General features: G+C 42.1%; 2 protein-coding genes across 2 annotated transcripts; one reads left to right on the top strand and one right to left on the bottom strand.

Annotated features, from left to right (window-relative positions):
- Positions 1 to 559: 559 nt before the first annotated feature.
- Positions 560 to 6,496, bottom strand: lman2la (lectin, mannose-binding 2-like a). The gene is made up of 9 exons (XM_076757648.1): positions 6,292 to 6,496; positions 5,782 to 5,900; positions 5,376 to 5,493; positions 5,208 to 5,290; positions 5,028 to 5,060; positions 4,222 to 4,383; positions 3,432 to 3,546; positions 2,719 to 2,841; positions 560 to 2,631 (listed from the first exon to the last, which is right to left on the bottom strand). The coding sequence occupies exons 1-9, from the start codon at positions 6,479 to 6,481 to the stop codon at positions 2,489 to 2,491; spliced, it is 1,086 nt and encodes a 361-aa protein (XP_076613763.1). The 5' UTR covers positions 6,482 to 6,496; the 3' UTR covers positions 560 to 2,488.
- Positions 6,497 to 7,223: 727 nt separating this feature from the next.
- On the top strand, positions 7,224 to 15,005 carry mtfp1 (mitochondrial fission process 1). The gene is made up of 4 exons (XM_076758909.1): positions 7,224 to 7,454; positions 11,539 to 11,666; positions 11,825 to 12,057; positions 12,515 to 15,005. The coding sequence occupies exons 1-4, from the start codon at positions 7,385 to 7,387 to the stop codon at positions 12,579 to 12,581; spliced, it is 498 nt and encodes a 165-aa protein (XP_076615024.1). The 5' UTR covers positions 7,224 to 7,384; the 3' UTR covers positions 12,582 to 15,005.
- Positions 15,006 to 20,604: the final 5,599 nt, after the last annotated feature.

The following is a 20,604-nucleotide window of genomic DNA, read 5'->3' as shown; positions in this document are numbered from 1 at the left end:
CTAGTATATATATTATTATTTTCTTCCCTTTTTTGGCGTTTTCCTGCCTGCCTCCTCAACACTTTCTCCTCCTGACTTGCGGATAAACCACGTTATTAAGTCGTGTAAGCGGAAGGAAAAGGCTGAATATATTGTTTTTGTCGGATTAGTTCATATTTGATATCTTTGGTCCGTTTGCCACTTTTCCCTCATTCGTGTTGCACTAATTCAGTGTGTTGGATTTCTCAGTTTAACCAACAGCTTTCTCGTTTTTCCATCGTGATTATTTTCCACTGACTGAATATTTAACTGTTGCCTTTTAATCCTCAGTTATTACACCGTCAGTTTCAAATTTTTTGATATATTATACACGTGAACGACCTCAACATGGAACACAGTCAGCTCACATTAGACCGGGACGCTTTGGTGTCCTTTAGAATACTTTGTGGAACATTATCAGTTGTTTCTGTCAAACAACTTGTAAACTGTACTTGTTTTCTCAACCATAGATAATACCAAACAGATGGAGGTGCCATGACTGAGCTATGTGGAATTTTTTTTTTTTTTTGCCAAGATGAGAAACATCCTAGTTTGAGAAGGAAGAAGCAGGCATCTACAAACGCAGAGCAGACTCTTTCTACATTTTTCCTAACAACGTTAAACAAGCCAAAATGAGTAAAATGGAAAAAGAGAAAAGAAATGTAAGCACTGAATGATAAACGCTTTGGTTTTAGTAACACGTCTGCTGTGTACTCGTTGGGTCATCATTTGTATTTTATTTTTTTAATAAAACAAACATTGGCACTTAGCGGACGCTGACTCTTGATTTTCTGTTATCTTACACATTTGTAAAGAGCCGGGGGGGGGGAGCTTCCTTGTGTGCTTCAAGAGAACGTAACCTTGAGCACTTGGGAGTGAAAATAGTTCATCACCCAGACATGTGACGAAGCTGAGACATTGATCTGGAGGATCATCACACGGCGGTACGAGGCAACTCATGCAGTTAGCCTACAGAGTCCTGTTATGTGTATGTTGTTACCACATGTATAACTTCACACCCAAAGGTCATAAACAAAGTCAGTGTATGTCCTGTTTGGTCTCTAATGCAAATTATTCAAGACGGACACGATAAAAATGGTTAAAAAATGTAATTTGTGAGTCACTGAATGGGCACACTTTGGTACAAAACAAACAACATGAATAAGGTCGGACGGTTGTCAAAAGTGGCTACAGGAAATGAGGAAGACCTCTTACATCGCACGGCTGAGAACAAAGCACCACATAAAAGATGTTCACGAGGCCTGGAGGTATTTCCAGATCATATAGAAGAAGAAGAAGAAGAAGAAGGGGCCGAGTCAACAACAGTGAAGCAGCCCGAGGCCGAACCAGCATGTTTGTTCACTTCATACAATGCATGACACAGCAGAAACACAGAGGTGCTGTTTTTACATACAACACAAAGGAAACGAAAGGTCAGTTCAGTATTCAAGGTGCAAAGAAAAAGTGTCAGCGAAAGGGAAAATAGCTGCAATAAATAAGTGGTCATTAAAACTCCCTTTAGTCACTCCCTTCAGTGCAAAGTCCATTTCTGGCATTTAAATGTAACTAGTTTAAATATATTTAGAAGAGTTTCCTCTAAACGGATGAAAAACTTTCTCAAATACAAGCGTAAACTCTGGGGAAGGCAACAGGGATAAACATGAATAAATATTTTGTGAGACTCTAATAAACAAAAATTGTGACATTAAATATTTCCCTGAAACACCCAAATCATTGCCACATGCACCAGTGAGACAGCTCAGCTCTCCATAAACAGGTCTGCGATTCTGCAGACGGTTCAGACAGAAATAACCTCAGCGAATGTCATGCACTCTACAACTATGGGATGGGCATATACAGTTCACCACAGAGCATATACACAGAGTCAAAATGATGCTTTTTCTAACGCAAAGAGGAGAGATGCATCTTAGCTGCAGCAAAGATGGCATCATTGGGGTCTTTAGTGCTATTTGGTTAGCGCTTCAAGTCATACTGCAGGCGGATCACGAGAAGGAACACACTGGATACTTGTATATTAATATATCTCAAAGCCACCACATCAACATCAATGAACTGAAAATGAAAAAAAAACAGAATTTCATTGTCGTGGAATCGGGGTTTCGTACGTAGCTGCTCATGAGAAGTCATGTGACGTACTGCACGTCTGCAGAGGTGGAGATGGTAAGGCCAGGTTGGTGTGTGTCAGGCAGGGGGCTGAGGGCAAAGTGTGACAGGAAGTCCTCCTAATGTTTCAGGACTACCGAATGGCAAAGTTGGAGGATGTGTTTGTGCTGTGTTTTTCGCAGGTGATCAGTCTACTCCATCTCCTGTCAGCGAGCGTTCCCCTCAGGAGGAAACAACCTGCTGCACCCTGCTGGCCGACAGCAGCGTCCCACTTTAGTCTCAGTGCAGCCGGGTCCAGGGACCGCGGTGGTTATCACAATCTCCGTCTTTCTTTCTGCCTTCTTCCTCAGTAGAAGCGCTTGCGTCGGCTCTCGTTCCAGTGGCCGTACACCACCAGGCCGATGACGATGAGGAAGATGCAGCCCAGCATGGAGAAGAGCACGGTGAAGAACACAGCTATGCCGCTCATCCCTTCTTCAGTCTGACCCACTGGAAGAGAGGACGACGGCGAGAGGGTTAGAGAGTGAGCAGAGGGCAGGTAGCGACTGTGTGTGTGTGTGTGCGTGTGTGTCTTACATCTCAGTAGCTCAAAGTTATCCACACTGGGTATGGTTATCTCCTCTTCCTCCTCTTCCTCTTCATTTTGACTCTTAAAAACCGTTAGTTGGTAGAGTTTCAGGGAAATGATGTCATGGTTATCTATAAACGGAGAATCAGAAAATGTGATCACATTTAGAAAAAAACACATCAATTAGACCAAAATCCCAAATTATGGGACTCATGTTTCACAATTGGTAAATCAGAATGACCACACAGAAACAGTCTTCTCACTGGCAGTCTTGTTTGCTTATGTGGGTCAGAAAGAGGCATCAGTATTGAAATGAATGTTTCATAGTCAGTTAAAAACTCCTTGTAGGCTGTTTAAATACACAAAAACTGAATTATTTGACAAGAACAAGCACTAAATTATAACTGAACTCAAGCTAACATCGTTAAAATGGATTTGAGATCTGCAAAGGTTGGGACAGTAGTTTGATGATGCCTAAAATCGCTCAATTACGGGGACACTGACCCTGCTGTGAGTCTACTTCTGGACGTCTGTATCGCTGCAGTGTTTCATGAGTCTACAGTCAAATCACTTAAAGGGTCAATTCACTGAATTTTCTTATCTCTAAGAACCCCAATTCATACATCAATACAGTCGTCAGTGAGATGCCAGATGACATAAACAGACTCTGAAACGAAGAAGAAAAGTATTGTGAAACTGGGTAAACGTTAAAGCCGTTTACCTGAGAGGTCTCCAGTGATGGCTGAAGCTCCGAAGTAATAGCCCATGGGAAGCTGCACCCCGGGTAAGTCCAGGCAGTCCCTCCACTCGTGCTGCCCGTCGATGTCTATCATCACCTGGAGGACGGAGGCAAGCAGAAAATAAAAATGTCGGCTCTCAGTTCTGTTCCCAGGAGCAGCTTTTACTGACATATCTGGGTGAATTTGTGAGTAAAACATACAATCTCTTCAAATGTGGACATGGACTGATGTATAAATAATTGTTTCGATTGAATTGAATTTGCTTCTTGGAACCTGGACATTTATAAATACACTACACTCTTAAGCCCTTAGTTTCATTTATTATAGTGACTAAGATATTAGTCTATATGATATATAAAGTTTTGATATTTATCTGTCTGCAAAGCCCTCCTTCTCTTGTCATGTTGGATTTTATCTTTGCTCCTCTAGAGAAGCTGCTTTCACTCTGTTCCAGTCTTGGGAAACTGCATCTGTATTATGCCATTCTCAGTAATTGGCCGATGCCTGCCTGTACCTGCTTTGGCTATTTATTATTCTGCTCTGTCTGTACTTGTTTCATTATTTTATTTTTTCTCCAAACCATAAACAGGGCGTCGCTGTAAAAGAACATGCACGCTCAGCCAACCTGTGCTTTATAAATATAGGTTAAACAAATATTAGCGAGTCAAACTCAGTCCAGCCAGCGTGTGTTAATAACAGGCTAGACAGCTGAGGACATGAGGAAGTGTCTGCGTGTGCTAAGCGTGTCATTATGCGGTGTGCGTCTCTCACCGTGAGCCTGCGGCGGACGTATCGGATGAAGAGGAAGGTGTCGTGTTTGAGGTTGCGCACCATGGCGTTGCAGCCGCCCAGCTCTGTGGGCCGACCGTCCCGCTCGTGGTCGTAGCTGATGGTGCCGTTACCAACCATGGCCAGAACGAAGGGGAAGATCCTCTTGTGGTCAGAGAAAGGGAAGAGAGAGATGAGGAAACAGTCTGTTAGAAGTCATTTTTCATGTAAAAAGATTTCATGGTTCCAGCTTGACAAATGTTGCTGTTTTTCCTGCACTGAGTACTTCTACATTGAATAAAATTAAAAAAAAAAAAATTTAATTGAATTAAAGGACCACTGTGTCGGATTTAGTGAGCTCTAGAGATATAAAGATCTATGGTAACAAAAACACTACACTACTATATAACTGTGAAAACACATAAAATTGCAGAAATCTGCATTGCATGCAGTCATAATGACATCTTTAGCAATATCCTGACATTTAGACTTTCAAGTCACAATTTGATTCAGTGACAAAATCTCAGATATGGATGGAGAACTGGAACCAGGAGACAGAAACGATGCTGCTCAGTATTTAGAATTTCAGAAACTTTGAGTTGTATGCTTTATTTCTAGAATGATCTACATTTAAAATGTATGTAACTCTGATTAACACCACACAGCAACCATGCAGGGACAAAATAAAACAAGCACGTCACAGTCACAGTACTGTGCCACAGATAAGGCTGTTTGCAGGCAGGGAAGCGTGCTGAGCACCAGTGAGATTAGACATTGGGTTGGGATCAAACGTTCCAAAAGCCGGTTACCTGTGTGCGAGGAGTATATCTTTTCTTCTGCGCCTGTCTCCAAATGGTTGCACAAAAGAACACAAAGACAGCCCTTTTACACAAATCTGCAAGAGCATTTGTCCGTGGCTTGCGATTGCCCTTAAGCCTATTTTATTTTCCCTCAACATGTGGGATCGAAACAGTGCCGCTCCAGCATACCTCTAGGTGTTTCTCTTCATTGGGATACGTGTCCACAAACACACCCAAGCCAGTGAAGTTGTCCATATTTCCAAATACAGGACCTGTAAAAGAATGAAACGACAGAGTGTTAATAAGAAATAAGAATTTGTTTCATACACAATAATTACAATGTCTTATAGCATTTACCCTTCTGCATCCGTTCCTTGGTGTACCAAATGGCCATCCCATCACCGTTCAGGTTCTTCTTTCCTTGGCCGTGAATCTTAAAGTGCACCTGCATCTCCCAGTCCCTCAGATGGCAAGGCTGGAAACACACACAGGTTAAGTAAAGCCACTGAGATGCAGCCACTAAAGCCATTCTCTACATCTAGAAACATCTGAGGGTGCTGCTTTTTCATATTTCCTTCTGGTTATGAGAAGAATGTAACGTTATAGCCTCGATGAAGGTGAGATTGATTGAAGGGCTGGTTTTTTTTTTTTTATTTGACTGCATTCCTGGGGGTTAGAAAAGCTGTCTCTGAAATACAACACTGGCTTATCATGAGACAGTAATGCTTCAGCTTACTAGTACAAGTTATATGTGTATACTCACAATGCGGCTCCATACTGCACCCTGCCTGCTCTGCATGTCAGGTGTGAGGCGCACCTGGTCGGTGGTTACCATGGCATCCCCCATCAACTCCCAGTGGGAGGAGCCTAAGGATCCCACACCTGAGCACACAAATCGCCATCATGAGAGAAAAGCTGACACAGCAAAATAGGGCTCATCGAGCCTGACGCCAAAGCGCCTCTGCTTTGTTAATGAACACAACATCTGTTTGAATGAGGAAAAGTACGCAAAGTATCCAAAGGTCATTAACGAAGCACGCTGTAAGGTAATTAAATATATGTAATAATACAAGGGTTTGTTCGGCTGGATGTTACAGCAACAATATTTCGTCTGAAGACTGATAACGTTGAAAGACAAATGAAGGCATTTTAGAAGGAAAGGAGCTCAAGCATAAGTGTAATTTGATCGTTACACGACTTGTTCTGGAAACATCTGTCGCCTGCCCCTGCGAATCAGTACTATGGTATCCCTTAATGGGGTGTATAACAGTACCTTGGTAAGGCTTGGAAAGGGAAAACTCCCGCTTCAAAAACTCTTCCATCTCGTGCTCATCTTCGGCAGAACATCGGCTTGCAGCAAAAATAAGAAAAGCGAATATAATGTGTGATTTGAACGACATTATTTTCCGTCTGAATGGTGTTTTGGACTCCCTGCAACGATGATTCCTGCAGACGGCAGCCATCGTGGGTCAAAACTCAACCCACTTACTCGTCGGGTTCCTGCCCATTGGTTTACTGTGTTGCATGGCTAGCTACCATTGGTTCCTTTGATTGCCAATCAGAATGCACGCTTTTTATTGGCTGCGCCGTATTCTCATTTCAGATCATGTATATGCTGAAAATAAATCAATTAACTTGTTAAATGTAAATGTTCAGCTGCAACAGAGCTGTAATGAGCTATATTATGACATTTTAATAATTCTAATGCTGATAGTATTCCACGTTTTCCTCTGCAGCCTCTCTACTTAAATTCCTCCAACATTCATCGTCCATACTGTACCTACTTTTAAGTTATGTCTCTTTATATGACTGAAAGGCTGCGTTGTGCAGGCATTGTATTGTTATAGCTCCCATCAGGTACAAGCACAGACTTCGGGCAGCAGCTATATCCAGAAACCAACCAGTAATGCTAATGTAATAACTGCTCTAATGCTACCCCACCCCAGGTTTGCTGTCTATCACTTTGTCAGTGGTAATTTGATTAAACACATTTATTTGAGAAGGGGGCTGAGGGGCTGGGACCTTTGGGACTGTTGCCTATATGGATGGTTTGAAAAACAGGATTTTCTTCCATGTGTTAATAGACATAGTATCTATGCAAAACTAAAAGAACAAAACAAACAAAGACCCAGTATTAGTACTAGTAGTAGTAGTACTGAGAGGCGGGGGAATAGTAGTTTTGCTGCCGCCTTGTGTCGACCTGCGGAGTTGGACGTCTCTGCAGGCTGTGAGTGTACATCCATGGTTGGGTGCTGTAATTAAGATCACGCCCCCTTCACTGCCCCTTCTGTGTGTCGGGTTTCTAACACTCGTCACACAGAGTTTATGTAGAACAGCACATGGGGATGGAGTAAAGGCAGCAAGGTATGGATCCCATTGAAGAAAAAACAAGCAAAACAGTCGACATTTACCGCGATACATGGGTCCGCTTCCTGGGTATGTATTGTTATATTTTATACATTTGTGCTGGCTCAGTCCTGAACGTAGCTGTAATAAACGGTAACAGTAACATTACAGAACAGAGATTTAACGTTACACTGGAGCCGTCATGACCCTGAAGTCGTGCGCTAGCTAGCAAAAGGTTAGCATAGCCGGCTAACTTCTTTTTTAAAATTCTATTTATAGCAAACCCGGCTGTTGAAGGACATTTTGTTACCACAGGACGCAATGGGCGAAGTCCAAATCTGGACAACAATGTCGTGCTTTTTGTTTTCATAACGTATTGAACCTTAGCTGCTGACTAACGTTACCTCTTGCGTTAGTTGTCTCTGTAGCTCAGCCCTGCCTCAGTCAATGTAGTTGTTAAACAAGTTGAGGCAGTGACTCACACAGGCACCAAGAAACGCCCGGAGGCAAGACCAGACTGAATGCCGGGACACTTTGGTAGAGACAACTGAGTATCAGTGCTTGTTGTCCTTCTCTTATTGAAACATGAGGGTCGTTCCTCTGTCATCCAGTCAGCTGCTGCCTGTGAAGGGCATGCACAGGGGGGAAATGCTGAAGGGCATGGACGCTGCAGCAGCCTCACCGTGCAGGCTGTTTCCCTCCCTGGTGAACATGCCTTTAATCTCCTGCTCGTCCACTCAGCTTACACTGACCAGCAGTGATCATGGCATGTCGTGAGAAACACTTTATCCACTTCTACACAAGCATAATCTATTTGCTCACATCTGTAATCCTGCCTGTGCTGTCATATATCTCTGTCTCTGCATGGATTGCACAGAAATTGGAAGTGAAATGGAAATGTGTGGTGCAGTGTATGGCTGAAAGTAGATTTCAAAGGGAAAGCCACATTTTTACATAGGTGTTGTCAAATTTCATGCAGCATTTCTTCTCATACTTGTCATTTTTAGATGTTAACATTGTAGACTAGTGCAATACTGTGCATATTGTATTTTCTCCATTAAAATGGTCACTTAAGATAGCATGCCTCTTTCCAACTCCGTACTGGATTCCCCAGAGATCTCGGGCATGTTTGGAAAAGATTATTTTTTACTGCTTTGGCAAAACTGTGATACTGGTTATGTAACAAAGACTGATTTAGCTGTATATGTGGCTGTTTTATCCAACTGATTGAGCAGGAAAATCCAGAAATCACTGCAGCCGTCAGCTGTCTGTCCTGAGGAGTTCACTACCCGTTGGGTTTGGGCACTTATTTACTAACACAGACATTTAGAAGATTCGGCATTACTGGGCCCAAGAGCCTGATGGATGTAAAAGCCCCTTTTAGACCAAAGTTGTTTGTTGGAAATATACAGCAGGCTAATTGTAGGTGGATGTTGTTAGAGCAGAGATCGGATTGCCTGATGTCTTTTGTAGCCGGCTGGTTCCTTTGAGGTGATGGAGTATCCCAGATTTTTAAACTCCACTAACAATAAATAATACAGCAGCGGTGGAAAGCTGTAGATCAGAGCCTGGGCATGTTGTTGAGCAGACAGTTCATCTTTATTTTGCCAGTTATTGGGCATCTCCGAACCTCTCTTATATCATCACCACCCGAGCCTTCACACCTTGCCCTCACCCTGCTCTCTCTTTCAATCATTATCTCCTCTATTTCTCATGCCTTCGTCATCTTATGAACACACACGGTGTCTCAGTGACACACCTTTGCCCCGGGCCGAGGACAAATGGTGAATCACAAAGAGTAATCTGAAGCCTTTGCTCATGGGACAGAATTGGAACCCAGCCTATATGCCAGGGCATGGTGTATTTTATTATTAACAAAGTGCCTTGCTGGAAGATAATCTTATCTGGGCTCGACTTGTTATCATGTTTTATTGTACCACGACAGCTCCTTATCACCTTGTGCTCACAAGTGCTTCTGGAGCTCCACATTCAGTAGTTACTTTACTGCCAATTTCATTGCTACAGTATTAACCAGCAGCTAAGAGCGAAGACCGAGTTCCATAAAGTTGTCTTGTTCTCTTTGCCAGCTTTATTCCCAGCAGACACTTTGATTTGTCATCGTAGAAGGGTTCGTACAAAGTCTCCAAAGTCTGGAATGTGGATTTGAATATGCGCCATGAAAATGACTGATTTTCAACATCATCTTGTGTTTCATAGACACAATCACTCACGTCAGCCGAAAATCTTTTAATATTTGAAATGAAACGATCCCATTGTTGTCATATTTGTCATATTTGATCAGGAAATACAATCAAAGTTCGTATGAACAGCAGGTAATATAAACTAAGTATACATGGATTGATGAGGGTTTAAAGGAATTCGGTAAGCTTAATTTTTTGAAATTTGCATTTATAGTGGATATGATGACAAAGGCTTCGAGAGTCTGGGAATTTTTGGTTTAGATTCCTTGAAAATGCTTAAAAAGTGCTTGAATTTTACTCTTAAAAAGCCACATCTAAATGAATATTTTTGCTGTACCACTTCACTTTCACAGTTTTTAGGACTTTGCACAGTTTAAATTTAAGTCAACTTCTGGTCTCTGTTCTCAGGAATGCATTACAAATGCATACATGTATTTTCTTGTTCGGGTTGTTGGGTTTGCTGCAAACAGCAACTAAATGTTGCACAAGGTCAAGTTTGGAATTGTAAGCACTTCATGACTGTGACCTTTGTTTTGATCTGCAGTGCTTCTCTCTTCATCCTGAGACATAAAGTGTTCTGAGTCATCCTGTTGTGCTTCTCAGCAGTGCTGAGGTTGAAGTTCATAATCACTGTTGGGGTATTCCTTAGTCCTAAACATGGCTGACAGCCGTTAGGTTTTAGGGCTGGAAGGGTTTGATGTGCTTCAGCTCCCGTTTAGACACAATCGGAAAAGGAAAATAAAGCTGTCATGTGATTTGCTCTCTTAAGGAAGTTGTGGAAGCATGATTCACTTCTGCATCTCTCACCGAAGGCTGAATTTCAATGAAACTCGTAAAAGCGAAAAAGAAAAAAGTGTTGCATCCTGTTTCCTGAAAGCTCCTCCACAATTCTGTGGAAATGGGAGTCCATAGTAAGCGCTCTGGAAATACTGCAAGACACTTTTTTGGACAGTGTTTAATCACTGTAGTCATTTCATTTTGTAACATATTGAGTGTACTCAAACTATGAAAGCACCATTTGTTTGTTTCAAGCACTCATGATGTCGCTGTAGCAGATTCTTCCTAACTAATGAATATGAATGAATACAGTGATTATTTTAGTCGAAGCACAAGATAAAAATCTTTTGGCGTTTTGATAATCCACTAAGTAGTCACAAGGATTAATTACGTTTAAATAGAAATCTATAATCTGGATCTGAATCTTATCAGTTTCCTCATTAAATCCTGATCTGATTGCCTTAAATGGAGAATAAAGACTAAGAAGCCTCAAAACTGATAAGTGTGTGCCACACTGACTTCCAATGATTATGCCTTATTTATTTAATCAAAAAACATTTTTCAGCAGTAAATAAACTGTCACCGTGTAGTGTTTCATCGGCTGTGACACGGTTGCTTCTGCACTGGGAGCACAGTGAAGTGTGGTCTTTGTACAGCAGCCTCATCTGTGCCAGCAGTTCCTGAGGTGGAGATAAACAGCAGAATCTGACTTCACCACGCGCTGATGGTCTCATTGAACCAAAGATAATACTTCCTGTGTGACAAGTTAATTTTACCAGTGATTTACATATACTGCGTATGGCACAGGTGACTTCTTAGTAGGAGATCAAGGGCGAGTCATTCAGTCCTGGTGGAATGGGTTTTGCATAATTTTCCAAATGCCGCTCTCCATTATCACAGTGTCAGAGATAAAGTTGAGGCTCGTTGGCCTTGTGTTTGTTTCAGGATGCAGTATAGATACTGGAATTTAGAGACCCTACAATTTGAAATCAAGGAATGTTACAGAAAACTGGGATGATCTTCAGATGCGTAACCACTGAAATAAACTGAGCTTTTGAATATGCTTTTACTTTTAAACTTTTTATTTTTTTTAAATAAATGTTATGTTAGCAGGGTAGCTAAACGAGGTTATGATGCATTTAGAGGAGAGTGACGAGGTTAAAGCCTTATCTGCATTTATGTATATGTGCCCACAGGCTATGCCAATGAGGTCGGGGAGGCTTTTCGTGCCCTGGTGCCGGTGAGTCTGGTATGGGGCAGCTATGCTGTGGCCACTGCGTACGTTACTGCTGATGCTGTGGACAAAGGGAAGAAAGCAGCTGTGGTAAGATATTAGCATTCGTACAACCTTGATTCCAGAAAAAATGGGACGCTAGCCGTAAGACTTGGGAGCCACTGTCTTAGACGATCAAATAGAACAGGGTCTCTAAATAAACCCGCTGTGACCACCCTTGTTTTCTGATCCTCCATCTGCTCCTCAAGGCTCACGGGGACAACCCGGGGAAGACAACACGGGTCGCGGTGGCCGTGGTGGACACGTTTGTGTGGCAGGCCCTCGCCTCTGTGATCATCCCGGGCTTCACCATCAACCGTGTGTGTGCTGGATCACTATATCTGCTGGGCAGAACCACCAAGTGGCCCCTGCCCGTCCGCAAGTGGACCACCACAGCCATAGGCCTCTCCACAATCCCCTTCATCATTACTCCTATAGACAGGTTGGTGTATTTTCTTTGTGTGGAAGCTGACCATGATGTAGGATTTAAGGACAACTAACAAGTGTTGTCTGTATATCCAAAGCCTGATAAAGCTTGTTCCTCTGCTACAGAGCTCCGTTCTTGTCCAAAAATGACTAAAAATACATGAAAGAGCCACACTGTTGCACTAGGTGACATGTTCCTTCTGCTGTTCTGCATGTTCCCGCTGCTGGAAATACTCACAAGAGCACCAACTGAGCTGAAAATAGCCCCAGCAGTCTGCTCGTGTTTGAGCCATGTTTGCTCAAAACTACAGTTCCCAGCTGCTTCTTTGAAAATGAAACTATATATTTGTGAGCTGTTTTTAAATCTTAAGTAAGAACAAGGAGCACTGAAGAAGACTGCTTTTATGAAATGGACTCAGAAATGCTGCATTTTGTGTCAGCATCCCAATGTGTCCTCTTTCTGTACCCGGTAGGTCAGTGGATTTCCTGCTGGACTCGAGCCTTCGCAAGGTCTACAGCGAGGGAGAGAAGCACAAATAAGGAGGGACCACGCAGGGCGAATTGTCGCCTCCTCGGCAGCAGAGACCAGTCCGGTCCAAGAAGACCTGTGCTGATTATCCACCACTGTGAAGCACTAAAGAAGAGTGAAGAAGGATTTCATGGATCGACACTCTTCAGTTAGTTAATAGATTTCAGAATTCTAAAATTTAAGTTGCAATAAGGGAAATATCCTTAACTTTAACCTCTCAGGGCCATCTCGGTAGTGACACCAAAAAAAAAAAATGTTTAAATAAGAGTCTATTCGTATGAAAAATGTATAATTATTCCTTGTCACAGTGAAATCCTGCTTCTTATAGTATTCTTAACAGGGACATAGTTTGCCGTTTGCCTGACGTCAGACAGAACTGTCAGCTCCTTAACACTTGAATCAGTCTTTTGGAGTGGGTGGGTTCAAAGGTCTGGACTCAGACAAGTGTGCTGTTATATTCCTGTGATCTGTGTGAAGGCCTCCAAGGTTGCCCTCATGCTTTAGATGTCAAAGAGATTTAATACAAATCCACACTCGCTGTGTTTATTAGCCATATTCAGTGGTACTGTAATGAAAGGCCGAGAAGCCAGTTCAACATTATGACCCTCTTATCTGTACTAACTTAAAATTCACCTTCTGCCTGTTTTTTTCTTGTTTTTTTCCTGAAAATGTCTGTTACATAGAATAGATGTTTCAAGTCAAGTCTAATTTATTGTTGGTCATGGGAGCCAAGGTTTGCACAGAGGGCATTTTTACACCATAGTTACAGTCTGTGTTATTCTGTACGTTGTGGTATCTGGTCCTCTTAAAGTAAGTGTGCTCGCAGTAGCAACGAGCTGTACAAGTGCAGTGAAGCTCACAAGTGTTTGAGTTATTTCTCACCAATTCTGTAACTGTTCAATAAGTCTGTAGTCAAACGCTCTCAATGTCTTCAGTCTGAAAATGTTCGACATACCAGCTTCAAACATCTGTAACTCATCTAAAACTGTCTTTCCAGCATCTGGAGTCAAGCTGTTTTGGCTCCAGATGAATCTGAGATGGTATGTTCTGATCTGACTTTAAAATACTCCACTGATTCCAGCAAACCTGAAGCTTTGGGTGTACAACTCTTACAGGTTTTACAGAAGATTGGATCTAATCCATCAGTTAGTTTTTATTAAATGAAATGTTGAACTTCTCTCATACTCGTTGAGGTCAGTGCCATACCTATGCAGGGGGTTTAAGGGATTATTTCAGAGATGTACAGATACTGTATGTCTGCATGTTATTTCCAGTGCTTTTCTTTGACGAGCCAAGTGATATACTGTATCTCATGCTGAACTATGCAAGGGAAACAAGCGGTTTGGACGTAACGTGGGCTTCGCAACCTGTCGGGATTGTTACATCATGTTAAAATGTTGTGAAATAATGAGGAGAAGTCTGATACAAAATGTAGCTTGAGACAAAGAGGAACAGGCTGTGTTGGGAATGGTTATCATTGCCAGTGTTTGTGTCAGTGTACACCAGTGAACCATTTTAGCAATAACCTTCGTTTAACGCCATCTTCTCTTTCGTATGAAGGACGAGCCTCGCTTTGTCATGCTGAAAGGAAAGATTGTGAAAACTCGGCGTCCACCAACTGTCATGTTTCTACTTGCTGGTACTAAGTAGTGATGCAACCTTTTCTGTTTAGTTTTTAATAACCAGATGAGACCACTGAAACAATACTTTTTGTTGAAACGCACACGCTCGAGGCACCGGTGTGTGCGGCGTTTGAGGTTTTCATTCACTGAAGCACAGTTTACTTTTCGCTTGTGTGAGTTTAAGGTGTCAGACCTTTTTCACACAGACAATCTGACTGGTCACGGCAAGAAAAGCACAGGTTTGAGTAATGAAGGTGTCAAACGGTGGTTCTGTAAGTGTTCTAAGCCATACCAGCGATTAACAGTGCATAGTCACATGGCCCTCGACTGGGGGCCCTTACATGTGATGGACACGTGTGATGTTATTAATTATAGATGTGCTTTTCCTGCTGTGACGTGTCAATTTGTTGGCACTTAAAAAAGCTTGTTGGTGCTTAGTGAAAATCTATATATTCGTATTAAATTGTAACATTTCAGATTGTACACATAACTTTAATGTGTGTGTGTGTCGCATGCAGAAATGAGAAGGAACGGTTTACTTGTTTTTTTGAACATTTTTGACAGTTTTCTCATGTGGCAGTGTGTTCGGAAGTGGGTTTTATGAGTGATGTTTTCAGCCTTAAGTGGAGAAAAAAAAAAAAGGCAAACCTCAAACTTTGTTCTGTCGCTCACAAGGTGGAGATTATTTTTCAAATGTGAAAGCACCTGCTGAAAGCTGGAACTCTGTTACAATGGACACCCAATATTGAGCAGTCCTGTTCTGCAACAACTCCTGTAACACTGGAGAGAAATAAATAAGTTATGTCATGACAAGCTGTGTGGTTTCTCTGTCAAACATCACAAATCCCTCTCTACAATATGGTCATTAATGAATGGCAGTACGGTTACATGTAAAGTCTGTTTTTCAATCCAAATATTGACAGCTCCGTTTAGTGAAAAATAAACCAGCGTGATCTACACATGGTGCATCAGGGCCCTCCTAAAAGAACACCTTTCTTCAGTGTGCTTTCAAGTGGCAGCCTCACGGCTCGCTCTCTCTGCGGGCACAGTTTCCACTTCCTACCATAACTTTCAGATGAAAGAGGCGTAAATCAAGAGACGGTTTAACCAATGAAATGGAAGCACTCAAAAGCACATCAGAGCAGGCCATTTGAGAGCCCGGTTGCAGTAATTTATCTTGATTGATTCACGGGCCCCCAGCTGATGCCAATTCTATCGATGAAGTGCCCACATAAAAGGCTGAGGGAGTCCAGGCGCTGGTAGGCACAGTCATGTTTGCGCTTAATCTCGTGTTCTTGGCTCTTCTGGCTGCTTCAACTGCTCAGTCAGGTAAGATGGAAGAAGTCGCACCACTCTGCTGAGGGTTTGGTTCAATTTGTGAAGGATCCTGCTGAAAATGCTGCACCTGTTCCTCCGCTGTACTGCACTCCTGACACACTAACATCTACAGGCATTCCTCGATACATCCAGGGCCAGTGGGTTGTCCCGGACGAGAGCGTGCAGTATGAAGACGCTGATGGACTAGCAGGAGAGGACAGAATATGGCCCGCACCCGACGTTGTAGAAGTGGTGACAGAGGACCAGAACTTGCTGACCACTCCTGAGCAATATATTGTGAAGGAACAAGGTGGGCTGCTAACAGGTTGTGCATTTGTGACCATGCCTACAACATGACTGTCAGCAGCATGAGTCACAGTCTTTGCCCATTTCAGACTCCATTCACTGAGCGCTTTGTTTGTTTCCTGTTGGATTCAGATGAAGGAAACGAATCAGCGGTGTGGAAAATCGTCCTGGTAGCAGCCGTCGTGCTGGGGGCTGTAGTGGGATCTCTGAGCATGGCCTATTACATGTGTGTATGGAGGGGGGGCAGGATTCACTATCAGCCTCAAAAGGGAGATTATGCTTGAAATAAAGCGAACCTTGTGCTGAAACCATTCAAGTCTCATTTTGTCATGTTATATATATATATCTTTGTATATTGCACTCAATGGAAATAGAGCTGAAAAAGCTAATGTGGAGACTTGTTCCTGTTATGATTCAGCTTGCTGTCTTTACTAATATCTCTGGGCAGGAAGTGCGTCAGAGGAGCTGGTGAAAATGCGTATCTTGATGAGCTGCGCTTGGTTCTTCCACCAGAGATGAATGCCAAACACTGACCTTTTTTTTTTTTTTCTTAGTAGTATACTTAGTTTTTATGTCTTATAAAAGTTATACTTTTTCTGCAGCTTGGGGTACTTTTGGAAACTAAAACAGACTATATTATGCATTCTCAAAGATAGATAAGTCAGAAAGATGCTCGTTATATGCCGTATGTTTCAGTGTTTATCATCTTGACGATGGCAGTGCTTTATAATATTCACCAATAAAGTGTTGCTAAAGGCCTGTAACCCCTTTAAAACAAAACTGGGTTGTTTCAGGTTTGAACAGGTTGTATATTGCTTTAGTTGAAACAGCTTTGCTTCTGGTAATGGCCACTAGAGGTCATCACTACCATTGTGTTTGCCATGTTCCACATATCTGATTGACAGAACTGTGTATTTGCTCACTTGAAAGACCTGAATTTCACTCTACATCAAGTTTCTGCTTTTTTGTTATATGTGACACCAGCAGATTGGCTGCTTGAGTTGGCTCACTAATCTGGGATTATCACAAGTTTCATGACTCCAACCCCTCTTAACTTTTAGGTCTTGAATATATTTGTGAGAAAATAATAGATTTTAAAATGTATTGCATGATTAATTATGTAAGATAATAAACCAATTACGCCATAACATTTCTGCTGTTTGTGTAGATGTTTAGTAGAATAAATTCTTTTCTTGGTCAACAGTGATAAAACAGGCCAAACGTCTTGAGCATAGTTAAATAAATCGCTCATTCTTTGAATTGCCCTTGACAGATTCATTCTAATAGGCTGTGTCTGTGTCCTCTTTGCCTTGAGAAAATTTGAATAAAAGTTGAATCCCTACAGTGATGATTCAGCTTTTTCATTAAAAGCTTTATATGAGACATGCACAGGAGCAGGGTTTCCCTCTGAAACCGCCAGCCCCACTAACACCCAGCTCCCCTCGCTCTGTAAACTCCAGTTTATGTTGTTCACTCCCTTTGGCAAGCATTTTTCTCCTCATAAGAATTCATCTTGATCAGAATTATGGCAGAATTGGCAGGTAGGCTGTTGGCAAAACCAGTGTACAGCTAAGAGTAAAGAGTAATGTTTTAATTCAGTGTCAAGCAAGCGCGCTCAGATCAAGTCTGCAAACATTTATAAGCCCCCTTGAGCAATATCAGGTGGCATTAGGGGGCCCAAGGAGACAAAAAGCTGATGAATTGAATTAATCTCCCCTCCTGTGATGGATGGGCCTGTTCACAGGGGGCTGGAAAATGGGAGCATTGTTCATCTGTCACTCAGATTGCCATGTCCCTCTATGATTTGTGCCTGTGTTGTGAAGGCCACAAGTGGCCAAAAGACCTCCCTCTCTCTTTCTCACTTGTCTTGCTGCCTTTTTTTTTTTTCAGGGATTCCCAGGCTTTCAATTGCCTCCACCCCCACAACCCACACTGATATCCATACAGCCAGATGCAGAAAAACAAGCCTTCACTCAGGACAGGCACATTAAATATCTGTCACTCTTGCCTTATTTTGTATACAGTTTGTGGGGTTACATTGTTGTTTGCAATGTGTGCCTTTCAGATAAAATTCAGATACAGAATCTCTACTGTGCGCACACACGTCATGTTTGTAAAAGGTGTGGAATTAAATTATGGCGCATAATATCATTTGGAAAATTCAGACTTAGTGGCATATTTACCACAATATGATAAAATGTAATCAGGTCAAACTAGATTTTGTCCATTATTGAAAGTAAACTGAACATGAGGAGTCTAATACGGAGGAAAAACTCCTTAACACATCATGTCAAATAGAGAGAAGCTGCTCAGAAAAGCAAATGTTTTGTTGTCCCGTTGCGTATTTGGTTCTGTTGAAATTATTTTCTTTGGGATTGTTGAGCTTATGTGCATTACTCTGTTCCATTAAATACGTCTTGAACACGGAGAAAGCCATGTCATGCCTTAATTTCTTTTCATAATATCGGTTGTAATCCTCTTTCCTTGCTTTAACTGGAAGGCCCATATAAGCACAACGTGGAGGAGCTTGGCTTTTACCTGGAGCTCTCATTTGAGTTGCCTTGTTTGGGTTTCCAGGCTTTAAAAAAAAAAAAAAAAATGAACGTTTTGAGTCCAGCTGATATTATGAGTCATTTAACCCCTGTGAGTTCAGAGTGATAGATTAATACTCTTTCATGCTATAACAAACAACGTGTAATCTAAATATAATGTAATCTAATAAATGAAGGCTGCAGCACTTAATAAGAATGTGGGTGGGTGGATGGGTGTGTGGGGGGCCATCTTGGCTCCGAGTCTTAGTCTCCATTGTTTCTCTACAGCACCTGTCCCTTCAAAGGCACCTGACCCTCTACAGGAACAGGTGCTAAAAGGTGATCCAATAGAGATACAGAGCTCTGATTTCTTCACTGCTTTTGTGCTATGTGTGGATTACAAATTGAGATCAGATACTATCTGCAGCCTGAGAGCGCAGGATAATGGAGAGGACTATGCTGAAACTGCAGCAGGTGGACAGGAGGTAAAGCAGTAGTCTGTGTAAATGAATACTGTAGTTTAATGGTGCCACTAGACTAAGGTAGCTCTGGGTACAAGAGGCCCTCAGCCAAGAGAGCCAAGAATGGAGAGGCCTCTTGTCCAGTACAGTACTGGGACAAGCTCAAGCCGCCTCCAGGACCTATCCCATCATGGTCGCAGGGGGCTGAACCGAATCAGCCTGGAACAGGATTGACCAGGATAACCAGGTCTAAAAAAATGCATTTGTGCTTGGAAAGAAAACAACAGACTATCTCTATTTAGAGTTTCCAGTCATGCTAGCTGCTCTGCAAGGTTGTATTTAGGCAAAGGAATGCTAAATGCTAACATCAGGATGCTAACATGCTCATAAACACAGTGATAACATGCTGATGTTTAGCAGGTACAACCTGCCTGTTAGTGACCGAGCCTTTCCAGGATGCCCCTTTCATAGCCAATCATGATGCTATCACTTGTTACCAGTGAACCTGTTTACCTGTGGAATGTTCCAAACAGATGTTTTTGGAGCATTCCACAACTTTCCCAGTCTTTTGTTGCTCCTGTCCCAACTTGTTTGAAATGTGCTGCTGCCATGAAATTCACAGTAAGCAGATATTTACAAAAGTCAGTGAAGCTGATGAGGTGAAAAATGAAAACGGGGAACAACAAATATACAAATTTTGCGCCAACCCACCCTGTGTACGTTGACAAATGTTACAGGATAAACGAAAACTTTGACCTTCTGGTGACACTGTTCGTCTCCTGGGCACCACGGATATCTGTATGAGTTGTCGAGATATTCCAGTGTGGCCCAAAGCGTCATCCGACAGACCGGCATTGCCTTCCCTGGAGCTACGCCGACAGCATGGCTAAAAATCATTACTCACAACTGACAAGCATAGAAGCACTGGTAGCTAGGTATCATTTCACTTGACTTCCTGACTTTGTTCTTTCATTTGACACCCTGATAAAGGTCAGACTGAACAGGATCCCTCCCCTTAAAATAACATAAACTAAAATGATCAGACACTATCATTAGTGATGGGCAATGGGCCATAATTTTATTATGCTACAATAAGGGTTACTGCAATGCTCTCAGTCCTCTCACTCTCATTTACACACACACACACACACACACACACACACACACACACACACACACACACACACACACAGAGAGAGAGAGAGCTTTCAATGCCCCCTTTAGTGACGGACTATGTTTGTGGAAAGGCCACTTTAAGGGCACTAACTGAAACTGTTTGACGCTCACTGGTCGATTTATTGAGGTCAGCAGAAGGCTACGTTTTGAGAAACAGAGGAGCGGGCTATGTTTGGATTGATTTTCGTGAATGATTTTATGCTGTGAGCCAAAGAGAAACAAAAGACAATCACGGCACATCAAATCATGCCACAAAAGAAATGAGGGAAAGCAGCATAAAAAATGAGAGGCAAGGCCAGAGCCGTGTCACTGAGCATTAAACTAATAAATATCAGTTTCTGTCTTGGAAATGTGAAGACAAAGAGCATGGAGAATTCTGCTGGATTATGCTGTTATGCTGATTTGATTAAGTTCTTTACTCTGGAAGGGGCTAAAATTAGCATATTATTGTTATTGTAGATAGTGATTTATTCTCAAATAGAATCTTTTAGAAGATAAAGGCAAACATCATGCTCATGCAGTCAATTGCAACATGTCAGCACAGAAGATGCACACAAATAAATTCAATAAAATTAATGATATCATAACAAAACAACCAGCACTGGACTGCCTTTGAGGTCA

The sequence above is a fragment of the Chaetodon auriga genome, chromosome 19, assembly GCF_051107435.1.
Source record: "Chaetodon auriga isolate fChaAug3 chromosome 19, fChaAug3.hap1, whole genome shotgun sequence".
Classification (NCBI taxonomy): domain Eukaryota; kingdom Metazoa; phylum Chordata; class Actinopteri; order Chaetodontiformes; family Chaetodontidae; genus Chaetodon; species Chaetodon auriga.
The sequence above is the reverse complement of the archived record's forward strand: the minus strand, read 5'-3'. Positions and strand labels throughout refer to the sequence as shown.

Coding starts and splice junctions, on each gene's coding strand:
- mtfp1 (XM_076758909.1), top strand. CDS start 7,385: ATGGATCCCATTGAAGAAAAAACAAGCAAAACAGTCGACATTTACCGC. Junction 7,455..11,538: donor TACATGGGTCCGCTTCCTGG/GTATGTATTGTT, acceptor ATGTGCCCACAG/GCTATGCCAATGAGGTCGGG. Junction 12,058..12,514: donor ATCATTACTCCTATAGACAG/GTTGGTGTATTT, acceptor TGTACCCGGTAG/GTCAGTGGATTTCCTGCTGG.
- lman2la (XM_076757648.1), bottom strand. CDS start 6,481: ATGGCTGCCGTCTGCAGGAATCATCGTTGCAGGGAGTCCAAAACACCA. Junction 5,291..5,375: donor CAAGGAACGGATGCAGAAGG/GTAAATGCTATA, acceptor ATTCTTTTACAG/GTCCTGTATTTGGAAATATG. Junction 4,384..5,027: donor GATATACTCCTCGCACACAG/GTAACCGGCTTT, acceptor TCTGACCACAAG/AGGATCTTCCCCTTCGTTCT.